The sequence below is a fragment of the Cygnus atratus genome, chromosome 16 (assembly GCF_013377495.2).
Source record: "Cygnus atratus isolate AKBS03 ecotype Queensland, Australia chromosome 16, CAtr_DNAZoo_HiC_assembly, whole genome shotgun sequence".
In the NCBI taxonomy this organism is placed as follows: domain Eukaryota; kingdom Metazoa; phylum Chordata; class Aves; order Anseriformes; family Anatidae; genus Cygnus; species Cygnus atratus.
Genome location: NC_066377.1, coordinates 937,386 through 949,401, shown reverse-complemented (window position 1 = coordinate 949,401; position 12,016 = coordinate 937,386). Strand labels below are relative to the sequence as shown.

The window sequence follows — 12,016 nt, the reverse complement described above, 5'->3', positions numbered from 1 at the left end:
TGACCACTTGCAAGTGTCTAGCTGTGCATCTGTGTGACGATCATCTAACATTTAAAACAGTATTTTTTTTCCTTTTTTAAAAAATATTTTCATTCTTGGATGTATAAAGTGAATTATTTGGCTCCTGTAAGTATCCTCTATGCATCTGTTTGATCATGTATTTATATGTTGTACACAGTACTGGCCAACTCTGTAAATGGATGTAATGTACATAGAACATAAAGGGTTCTTTTTTTTCCTTGGATTTTCGGGCTCTACAGCAGTATTGCATTAAAGTGGTGTTAGTTATTAATCTGCATCTGTAGTCAGAGCCACTGTATTCTGTCTTACCTAGCGTGAAGCTCAACATGCAAAGGTGACTCTCGGTTCTGACACCCTCCTCCTCTGCCCAGGGCTCCGTGCTGTGTTGTGCAGGTAGACTGTGATGTAGAAGCTCGAGGATGACCTGAGGGGCTTTGCTGAGCTGAGTGTGCTTTACTGGTCACTCCGAGCTAGTTGCCAGCTGTCGCTGTAACCGCATCTCCCAGCGCTCGGCTAGAGCCACGTTGCAGAAAGGTGAACGGACTCGTGCAGCCGTGGACTGGCAGAGAGCAGAGACTTGCCTCTCTTCCTCTTTGGAGTAATTACTTACCAAAAGTGAATTGCTTCAACGGGGGCAAAAGTCGGCTGTTCTTTAAGCACACAGTAGCAAGAAGTGTGGGGGTTTTATTTTTATTTTTTTCTGCTTGTATCTTTTCTAGCTCTATCCTACCTCCCTTCACCGTGCACTTTTTTTTTTTTTTAAACTGAGGTGCAAGCCTGAGGGATGCAACAAGTTTAGTCTCTGGAAGGGTTTATTCTTAATGCATCTGACAGTCTCATATTGTGGAAGGAAAGAGGTGACCAACTCCTGCGTGCACACGCGCGCCCTGGGATGAGCTGAAACGCAGTATTAGTGAGGTCGGAGCGGAGGTGTGAAACCTGCTTACCAAAGATCGGGAGCAGAGCTGGGGTTCTCTGGCTCTGTCTCCTTCGGGGCCACTGTAGTGTACAGATTGAAGCGGTCTGGTTTGCAGAGCCCTCCAGGGGGGCCTGCTCATGTATGTCCCTTGTGGTATTGGAAAAATAAACACTCTGTAAAACCTCCATTTGTGGTTTCAATCCTCTTTTTCTGAAATCATCCGCTGTGCTCTTTAAGGCATTATTGCTTTTTCTTTCCTTTTTTTTTTTTTTAACTGGGAGTGCTCCAGAGCTTCCCGGCTGAGATGATTAAAAAGGGGGGGTGCGTTGTTGTCACAGCCTCATCCCATCGTGTTTTATACACTTGCAGATAATTGAAGACCGTGCGCCTGCTGCAGACACTGCGTGGCTCTTGGGAAGTAGATGCTGTAAAGGCTCACACGGAAGCCGTGTGGGTGTGGGATGCTGCTGGAGCAAAGTTTGCATGAGCCACTCCGCAGTGACGGCGACCCGAGCCACCTGCCTCCCCGTGGCACCGGGCAGAGCCTCTGTTCCTGCTGTTGTACAGCTTGTATGTTACGGTACCGTCTTAACGAGTTGTTGAGTAAATGGATCTGGAAATGTTTTCAAAAGCATAACAATGGGATATCAATTATATTGGTTTTTTGTATTTTTTTTTTTTTGAAACTATCTGTAAACTTAGTTTATTGATACATTCTCTTTTTTTTTTTTCTAGGCAGGAAGCATTTTTAAAAAGAATAACATGAAAGATCCCGTTACGTGCCTCACTTCTGGTCTCATTACGTGGATCTTACCCAAGGCAGGTGGCGGTCTCATGCAGCGGGCGGTGGGGCTGCTGGGAGTGCTCGGATCCCTGCGGCAGCGCGATGTATAACGTGGGTTCTGTAGTGCTGCAAAACAGCCGTGGCAGTGCTCTGCTCCCTGAGCTCCACCACGTAATTAATGCCGGGCTGTTTGCGTGCACAAGCATGGCAGTCACGGAGCCTACATTCCTTGGTCTGCTTGCTTTAAAAATAGTGATAAGACTGTAAGGGGGGGGGGGAGCAAAAGCTGAATGTTTGCTCCGTTTGAGTGCAAAGAGAAGCTCTGTCCTAAGCGCAGGAGAAGGTTAAAGCTCTGAATCCCTCGCGTTTGGAGATTTGTCTCCATGTAGCCATCAGTCCTAGCTGCAGTCTTTCAGCAGAGGCAGCCGGCTCATCAGAAACCCGCTGACCTCAGCTGGCTGAACCTCAGCTGCTGCTGCTCCAGGGGTCCTGTCCGTGAGGGGAGCCGCGGGCTGGGGCAGCGGCTGCTCTGGCACCGGCTTGGGAGGGAGAAGAGGGGGCTGTGGCTTGGGGTCCTGCGATGGTGGTGTCCTGACCAGCAGCCTGTGTCTGCAAACACGGGTATCCTTAAAGATACCCAGGTAATGTAAGTAAGCTAAAAGCAAGGAATGCAAAAATTAAGTTGTTACTTAAGGGAGCTTTAAAATTGTTAAATAATTGAAATCACCAGCTATATTTTGTTGGTGTGGTGAATGGTGATGTCAGGATTAGTTATCTGCAGAACAGAGGAGCGTGGAGGCTTCAAAGCTAAGCTGTTATTAATGTCTGAATTTCACATAGAATAAATACAAATATTTTTTTCCTCCATGAAATTTATCTGGTAAATAACCGATTTCCTCTCTCAGAGGCAGTCTCCTGCTCGCTGTTTGCATCCCGCTTTGCAGTGCTGCGGAGCGGTGGTCAGCCCAGCCAAGGCTCTCCGTGGTGGAGCTGCGGAACAGCAGCAGGTATTTCCAGAGGTAGGGGAAGGGCTCTGCACGGCCAGGCGACTGCGGCTGCTGGTGTCCGTGACTTGCAGCAGCACCTCCCTTGCTTGGTTTACAACTCGGGAACAGAGATTCCCCAGGGGCTTAACGTGTGTTAAAACCGAATTGTGTTCTGGAAGCACTGGGACATGCATTACGTACGTTAGCTCTGTGTGCACACAGGCGCACGTGTGTTAACAGCAATTAACATGCAAGGTCTGTTTTGGGATGTGCCGTCCCAGCTGACTATTGACAAGTGCAAATGTTCAGGGCACCCTTTGGCTGCTCGCTCAAGGCAAATCCCTGGGAAGGTCCTGCCTGTTCTGCATCACAGGTAAGTGCGTACGCGTCAAAATGGGATGTTTCCACCAAAGCTGTGACTGGATTTGACTCATCTTTCCTCGGTCCTCCTGACTCGGCCAGTCACTGATCCCAATCAGGAGATTTTATCTACATAGTGCTTTGAGATAGACGGTTTATGGATGCAAAGATTTATTATACTTAATGAATAAAGCTGATAACGAAAAATCAATATTTTCCATGAGGAGAGGGAGAACTTTCCACAAACTTCAATGAAAACTCCATATTTCCACAAAAAACAGACACTTCACAAAATTAATTTTGTCAAAATATAAATTAAGCATTAATCCGTGACTATCCCCACCTGTGAGTGCTAACGCTGCTCTCTACGGTAACTGCAGCTGTCTGTTAAGGAATGGAAAGCACAGCTTATGTCAAAATAATTGCATGGTAATTTTTTTTTTTTTAAAGACCTAAATTTAGAAGCTGTTTTGGTGGCAAATGACACTGACCTCTCGCGCGCTGCGGGGCTGGGGCTGGGCTACGCCTGTGCTGCGGTGAGCAGACGCGGCTGGCGATGGCGCGGGGCGCAGCGGGGAGCGAGCAGCCCCCGCTGGGTTTGATAGCGGAGGAGAGAGCCCTTTTTGTTATACAGTGTTTATTAAGTAGATTCAGTCTTATATATGATATACAGATTCAAAAGAAAAAAAGGATTCCACATACTTATGAAATCAGTGCATTTAGCAAGTAATACCATGGAGATAACAGCTTGATTAACAGCTCATTGGTCTTTGTTAAGTGAGGGGAACAGGGAGTTGGCCTGTGCTAATCATTCCACAAACAGAACAGAATTAAGTTGCATCACATATATAATAGACACACATTCTAAGAATTAAAATATTAAGCCACATTTACTGGAAAAATCCACAGTATATAACACAAATAACTCTTATCAAGCTCGTTGAGGAGGAAGTGCTCATCTGCTTAAGAGCCACATTAAGTTGCATAGGTGCCTATCTGCAAAAATAACATTTTGAAATGAATCAATTGATTAAGCAATAAAGTGTCACCTTAAAAGCTGGATTAAGTGCCATATGCTTTCTCTCTGGCCCCTCTGGAAAGCGCTGACTTTCCAAAGAGCCATCTTCTGCTTTGTTTTGGAGCCCCTCCGTCTCCCGAGGGAATGCTCTCCTACCATTTTAATCTGAAATTAACATCTTGGGCGATTTAACCATGTTAGTTAAAGTATGTTTCCAATTATGCTGATGAGTGTTTCCCCCCCTGCTTCCTCACGAGCCCCCAGTTGGCTCGATTGCTCTTCTCCATTGTTTGGACCCTAAATTGAGCTGGGCAGCTTTCACCTTTGTGCCCCCGATGTCAGAAGGAAGATGGTGAAATAGGAGGACTGTGCCATTTGTGTTTGGAGGTCTGGTTACTTAGTGAACTGAACTTCAGATTAATTCTCGTTTTGCAGCCAATCTTTAAATTGGCCACTGGAAAAAAGTGATAATATCTTGTGCAAAACCCAAAGCTGTTTAAAGGGCGTTTCGATTCTGTGGGGTCTTCCTTAAGGTAGGGACGTGTGTCAATGAGGGTGAGTGAGTCTGTGGCTTTGTTAAGCAGACGAACCGGGTGAGGTGCACCTTCCTCTTCAACAGCAGGTCTTGCAGAACACACAGGGGCCGGGAGTTCTGTACATGTAAACAGTACACTTTCACTGAGTCCAAAATTAGGAGCAAAAATACAAAGGTTCACATTGGTCTTAGGTAGATACAGGCGAAGAACTGAGCTGTACAGCTCCGAAACAACCAAACAAAAGTTTCTAAAGCACCACTAAATTATATAAAAATCAGACCATGGACGGATTGTAGTTGGTATTCTGGTGAAATACTATGCTACCTTGTAAAAAGTTTTACAAAAAATTACAAATCAAAAGTATATTAACCCTCTGAGTTCAAAGCAGCATTTTTGTAATGAACTGGTACTAAATCCGACAGCCACCCGTGGGAGGGAAGTGGCCCTTTGGATCGGGGAGGTACAAGTTACATCTGCTCAGAATCCCGGGAACGCTCTCCCATGTAGAAACACCATCATGGGAACCGCACATCCAGGGCAGGATGGTTGTATTTAAAAAAAAAAAGAAAACACCCAAAAAAATCTATTTTCTCAATCCGTGATTAGCTTTTCTTAAACAAAAAAACATCCAGACCATTTGCTAACCCAGCATTCTCCTTTCACCTCTCAGAAAATCTGGAAAGCTGTTGTATTCTGCTCCTGCTCACTCCTTGTTGAGAACCTAGACTAGATCTTGACCCCTTCCTGCCTGGGGAGAGCACAGGAACGTGGCTGTGAAACAGTCCTGGCCCGCAGAGGAGCCACAGCTGGGTGCAGATCAGGTAAAGAGCACTGAGATGTCTGCGGAGCTTGCTCCAAAGAAACCATGAAGCTGTGGCTCACAAAAAAATAAAATGAGAAGAAAAAAAATCCCTGACAGAGAAATTCGTAGTCAATCTCATTTGTTTCATAACTTGTCACAGATGTGGCTGTCACCAGGGCTTTGGAAATCTGAGTCTGTACCATTCAGCTGCAAGTTATGAACATCAGTTGTTGTGACAGGGTAGACTGTTTAACATCCTTCCTATGCAACCATGAGTCTCATCTGTGTTCTACCAGCAGTTTAAAAAAGTGTAAGAGCTACTAAACTTTAATACATGCTAAGACAAGTTCAAAGGTGATCTGGTCAAGACAGCTAAAACTTGTATAAATAAAACTTTAAACAAACTGTAGCTGATGTCAATCTGTTCGTAAGCCCCTGGGTAACCTCTTTTTCGGTGAACTGGATGGCAAACCTATGGCTAAATGTTCTTCAGGGCCTCTTACGGGAGCAGAGGCACCAATTGGGTTATAATCGTAGAGAGAGAGAATTCTGGGACAGCGATTGTCTCTGCCTCTCTTTCTTTAACATTAAGACTTTCACAAATGGCTGTGGTTACATATTTTGTAAAAGGTTTGTTACTTCATGGTATTCACACAAAAATAAATATTTACATAAATTCCAAGTATGGGAGGATGCAGTGGACAAACCAAGCAGGCTTGTGAAGTGCTGGGGAAAGCATTGAGTCTGGAACCTGGCTCGCGTGCGGCCGCCGGGGCTGGGGTCCTGCTCCGGACCCCAGCCCCGCTCCCCTGCCTGCCGGGCCAGGGGGAGCCCGGCCCCAACCCAGGGGTGCTCCGAGCAGGCGCCATGCTCCCCGTTCCTGCACCAGCACGGCACCGGCAGGCCTCCACCTTACCTCTGCAGGGATGCTCGGACTGCGCGGGATGGCCGGGAGCTACGTCCCTTTTCTCCAAATGTTAGGGGAAGTTTAAGGTTTGGGGAAAACAGTCAATGCAACAGCTCATCCCTTCTGATGCCGGGCCAGGCGAGCCTGTCCTCAAAAGCCGGTGGCTCTTTCTGTACTGAAACTAAGAACTGGGTCTAGGTTTTGTTTTTCTTCCAGTGTGTTGGGCGTTCAGTTGGCTACAAAGGCTACTGAACGAGCTGCCTGGGTCCACTCGTGGCGGGGGACCGGCCTCTGCTACCTGTAACAGCCCCGGGCCGTGCCAGCAGGGCTCTCTGCAGCTCCTGCCCGCACGGCGCTCGCCCTCCGCAGAGCAGCAGCCCTCATCCTCAGGCTCAAAGTGGCCTAAAAAGAGAGGGGGAAAAAAAGAGAAAAAAAAAAGAAAAACTGGCTCCAAAGAGAGAGAGTATCTCTGGTCAAAATGAGCTATATATGGTTTTGTACTTATCAAATCGATCTCGTGGTGACAATTCCTGCCCTTGAGCAGGGCCGGGAGGAGCCACGCCAGCACTGGGAGGGAGGCGGCGAGAAGAATTGGCGGTGTCAGGCAGCACTTCTTGCTGCTCTATATGGCTACAGAGCGCCTTGCATTGCTTGGCTCTGCTCAGCATCTTAGTGCCTGAGCGAAGTCCCTGGTTTTAGCAGCACTGGTAGTAGGTATTGCACTGAGCAAAACGAAGTGCATTATTGGGGGAGAGGGACGGTAATGGGGCAGAATGGTAACCAGACTATGTTTTTTTTTGTTTTTTTTTTCCACACTTTGGGAATTGTGGGCTTGTTCCAGGACTGTGGCCAGGGAGGGGGGAGGATCCTGGGCCCTGGAGAGCTTTTTTGTCAGGTCTGCTGCTGAGCGGTGCCCGAACGTCTTCTGGGAAGGAGCGAGCCGCTCGCTGGCGGAGCTTGCTTTCACGCAGAGAGGCCGCGCTAGCCTTTATTACACCCGTGCGTGGTTTCTAAATAGTTTATTCTCTTGTTGCAACCCCCAGTGTCGGTTTCACACAGACTTTTGAGCACAGCCTCCCTCGCCGAGGAGCGCGGCGCGAGCGTGGTCAGCGCACGCTGGGCCAGCGGCGGCACCCCGGCGGGACGGAGCGCGGCGCCGTCGGTCCTTGGCTGCTGGTTTGGTCCCGGGCTCCTCCGTGCTGTCCTGTCCGCTTGTCTGCCACGCTTACAGTCACAGAGCCAGCTCGGGAGTCCTGGAAAAAGCCCACAATGGAGTGTGAGGTAGAATACAGATGGTGAACGCGAGACAGTGTTTCTCAGGTGCTTCCTTCCTTCCTTCTCTGATCTGCAATGACTTAAAAGAGCGCGAGACGTCCTTCTAGCCGGTCTGCTGAGCTTGCCGAGTCTCTGCAGGAGATTGAGCCCCCACTGCTGCTGCTACACGGGGCTGCTTAGCGCAAAGGTCTAAGCAGGACGCTCCCTCCGTTGGTCAGCTTCCACCTGCGCTTACCGGGGGCTGAGCAACCTACAAGCGCGAGGGCTGGATGGCAAACTCGCACCCTGTGGGACAAGGGCTCCCCAGAGAAACAGGCATAGCTGCCTGGAAATTAGTAGTGTAGTGATATGGAATGTGTTATTTCACAGGAATAAATTCCTTCTGATCAGACAGACAAAAAACTGGCAATCTGTACAAACTCAAAAGAATCCATTTTCAGAAAAATAAATTACTAAGGGGAGAGGAGGGTCCATTTCTCAATAAATATGTGATTCAGCTCACCTAAGACTTGGAAATTATCTGGGGACGGGATTCTAACATTTGGGTCCACAAAGGTTATTCTAAATACATCTGCAGCCCCAAACCTCCCCAGGCTCCCTTCTGCCCTTGAAAGTCCCACATCCTTCCAAGCCGCAGGTTTGGCTTCTGGTCAGCTGGACGCACGTGTGGTGGTACGGTTCAAAAATGTGTCCTTGTGCCTGAAGTCCCAGGTGCTTGGAGTGTAAAAGAAAACAGGTCTTTTGGATTCCACCTTCTAAAACTACATGTACCCACTGCTTCACGGGAGGACGATGGTGGTCCTGAGCAGGACACTGCTGGGAGCCTCTTTCTAGCAGGTATAAATTGTCTTCTTGACAGAGGAGCGATGCAGACACGAGGAGTCAGTTCTGCTGTAAAATGAGGTTTTCCAGTTCATCTGCAGATCGGAGCAGAAACGCCGCAGACTCCCGGTAGCCGGCGATCAGCTGCCGCACCGCGCTGATCTCCGTGGGGCTGAGCTGGGCAGCCTGCATTCCCCTGCTGGTGCTGTTGGACGGGGCCGTGCTGGAGGCTCCCCCTTTCATGCTGAGATCAGTCGGACCTGCCAAGGAGAAGCGAGAGGGAAGCTCAGGACGAGGCAGCAGGTCCCCAGCCGGACCCCGCAGCGAGCCCCCGCGCCGCAGCGCTGAGCTTGGAGCCGAGCACAGGTAAGCAGCTGCCTCGCCACCAGCCGCGAGGGAAGGGACTTTTGAGTCAACATTACAAAAATTACTTCCTGCAGTCTGCCTCATCTGCTCTGCCGAAAGGGAGGGTTCGTGACCGCCGCCCGCCAGCCCCGAGCTGCCAGGCGCCGAACCTGCGCTGCCTGCCAGGGACGTCCCTGCCCCTGCTCAAACCGATCCTCCAGTCTCTGGTTTTTCCCCTGCACGTGACAAGTCACATCCTGCCCAGGGTGCGTTTCCCTGTTTTATTGTTGGGTAACTGCGGCCCACTGGAGCCTGGGGGCACTGGCCAAGAGGAGCCGCTGCGCAGGCTGCTGGCTCGGGCTGCCCGGACACACGGCGTGGCGGGGGGGCTGGATGTGCTCACTGGGCTGTACACGTCTCTGGCTTAGTCCATAAATGAAATGGAGTCCTGCAAAACTTATGGCCTGCTTCATGGGCAGGGGTAATTTGTTCTCTGAAGTGTTTCTCTGCTCTACCTCCAGCGTGCCAGTGGCTTCCAGCCACGCGGGCTTCTGCCTGCGGGGGGGACGGGACGCTACCGCCGGCCCCAGCTGCAGAACCGCCCCCACACCCCGGACCTTCAGCCTGCACAGAGCCACACAACGACCGAGTTCACCAAGAGCTGGGCAACGTCTTCCAGTCGCTGCTTCAGCTGTGTGCGTGTCGGTGTGCACGAGCACATGCACACATTTGCAGCCCAGTTTTGGTGGCTGCACTGGGAAGGCTTTGGCAGCAAAGCTGGTGCACAGCTCGAGGAGCGACACATCCAGGTGAAAGCAAGGAGGAAACCGCATTTCTTTTTGCGTTGAACCGAGAGAGTCCAAACGAGGTGCAAGAACCACAGAATCAGCCAAACACTAAGAGAGCAGGGGAAAGGGGCGTCCTACACACGCGGCTGCAGTCGGGGCGAGGGAGAAGAGAGAGCTGGAGCCTGGGGGTAAGGAGAGGGCCCCGAACTCATCCCCCAGCCATGAGCCGGAGCTGCTGGAGCAGTTGGAGCTGCTGCAGAAAGGCTTTAGGAGAACCAAGCTCCAGCTGCGCAGACCGGCCGCTGCCCAGGCACAGCAGTGTGCAGAGGGGTGCAGGAGGAGCTGGGGACACCAGGAGGGCCCCGGGGGGAGCAGCAGCAGGGAGGTGAGCACCAGGAAAAGCAGCGTTGGAGCTGCAAGAGGTGAGGGAGGAGCAGAGCAAGCGGAGGCCTTCCGCAGCAGGCTCAGCAGTGCTGAGAAGGGAGCTCGGGTGAAGGGGAGGAGGCTGCCAGGCGAAAGCAATCTCACTGGACAGAAAAGGCAGCAGGAAAATGAGCCCGTGACACCCCCCCCAGCTCACCAAGGAGGAAGGCGCTGGGAGGGAGGGAAGTGGGTTTGAGCAAGAATCGCCTTCGGTGGGGGATGGAGGGAGGAGGCAGCCCAGGGGCAGCAGCCCCCTGCGGGCTCCATCCTGCCCCGTGCCAGGGCAGCGTGCTCGCACGGCGCTGGGCAAGCGCTTGAGCAAAGGAAGAAAAAAATAGGGAAGCAGAGGTTGAAAAATCCATTAAAAAGAAGCAAATTTGCTGATGTCTGCTATAAACGGAGCCTGTTTGCTCCTGCTGGGGCTCTCGGTGGGACGGGGCCGCAGCTGTTTGCCATCTCCTGTCAAGGGCCCGCTCGGTGTCCGTGCCCAGCAAGAGGAGGGCGGTGGGGCCAGGACTGTGTGTGCTGGGCTGGAGGGGACCCGTAGCTGCCGCCACGGCAGCCACAAGGATTAGGTCTCAGCAGCTGGAGGCCAGGGTGGGATCTTTATTCAGGGTTAAGAAGCATTAGGAAGGGATGATAAGAGTTAATCCCAGACAGGCATCTCTCAGGACTCCGGAAATCACATCCCTCCAAATCCTCCCTCCATCAAGGAGGGCAGGGGCAGGAAGCCGGGGTGCATGGGGTGGGTGAAGGCAGAGCAGGGCTGGGAGAGACCGCCCGAGGTGGCCAGCGGGGCTGCTCGTGGCGATGGGGCCGTATGGCAGGCTGGGGGGCGAGCAAAGCCAAAGGGCTGCTGCCCAGGGAGCTTCACTTTGCCCGTTCCCACTCCCATCGTGCTTCCACACGTGCCCTGCTCCAGCCCAGGCTGCTCCACTCTGCTCACTTGCTCACGGCTAAGCCGGCCCCACATGCCTTGCCTGCTTTCTCCTACAGCTTTCTCGCCTTGCAGCATCCGTTCTGTTTCCCCAGCTGCTTTTGCCACGCAGCCCCTCGCTGTCCTGATCTGCAGCCAGAGCTGGCTGTGCCCCAAACTGCACCGGCCCTGGCCCCATCCCCAGGAGCAGGCGATGAAGGCTGGGGAGGGAACGGCTCATACCAGCAATGAGATCAGGGCGGTGATAGGCACTCGCTCTGTTAATTATTAATAGCTGGTACAGATTCTCTTTTTTTTTAAGTGACACTCCTTCACTCCACCAGTTCCACCTAGACTGTCCTTCCAAGTTCACGTCAACAATTAACCGCTTGCTAACGAGGCGAGCTGAACCGTGGGGCAGAGCCCTCCATGGGCTGCTGAGACAGAGGGGCTTTTTGGAGAGGCTCTGCGGGAGCAGGGCTGGGCTGGGGCCGAGGCTGGGTGCTGGGGGGCCGGGGGCCACTCACCGTTACTGTGGTTCCCTGTCTGGAGCGGCGCGGGTGGCTGCAGGCTGCCTCCCAGGGACCCGTAGCCACGGTAGCTGTAGTTCAGGCTTCCATTGATGTAGACGGGGTCTTGGGAGTAGGACGAGGCTGGCAGTGAATAGGAGGAGTGGGTGATGGCTGTGGAGTCTCTGGAGTGCTGCTTGTCTAGAGCGATCGGCTCATCCTGCACAGGGAAGCAGAGGCTGGCTGCAGCGAGGCCGGCCTCCTGCAGCAGGAGGCCGCGAGGGCTGACGCGTGGCCGGGACGAAGCGGGGCTCCCCGCCCCAGCACGCGCCGCAGCTCCCTGCTCTGCAGCCCCGTGACTTCGAGGAAGGCTTTTGAAAACGCTTTGCCAACTCGCTCGAAGTCCTCCCGCTCTCCCCTCCTGCCCCGTCTCGCGCCCTCCTGCCGCGAGCACGGTACCTGGGAGGTCTGGTAGATCTCCAGCCTCATCCTCTTGGCTGCTTTCCGCGTCTCGCTCTCACAGGCGGCGGCCAGGATGTTCTCGGCCATGGCTGAGGTCAGGTGCGGCGGCGTGGGCCTGGTCTGCGGAGACACAAGGGGAGAGC

General features: G+C 52.2%; 1 protein-coding gene across 3 annotated transcripts in view; it reads right to left on the bottom strand.

The window, feature by feature from the left end:
• Positions 1 to 7,067: 7,067 nt before the first annotated feature.
• Positions 7,068 to 12,016, bottom strand: part of NOL4L (nucleolar protein 4 like) — a 57,035-nt gene continuing 52,086 nt past the window's right edge. For all 3 annotated transcript variants that reach the window (XM_035567041.2, XM_050713955.1, XM_050713956.1), the window contains 3 exons: positions 11,871 to 11,993; positions 11,430 to 11,631; positions 7,068 to 8,690 (listed from right to left, as the gene is read on the bottom strand). In XM_035567041.2, the coding sequence (XP_035422934.1) occupies positions 8,491 to 8,690; positions 11,430 to 11,631; positions 11,871 to 11,993 (525 nt within the window). In that variant the 3' untranslated portion in view covers positions 7,068 to 8,490. The remainder of the gene's footprint in view (positions 8,691 to 11,429; positions 11,632 to 11,870; positions 11,994 to 12,016) is intronic.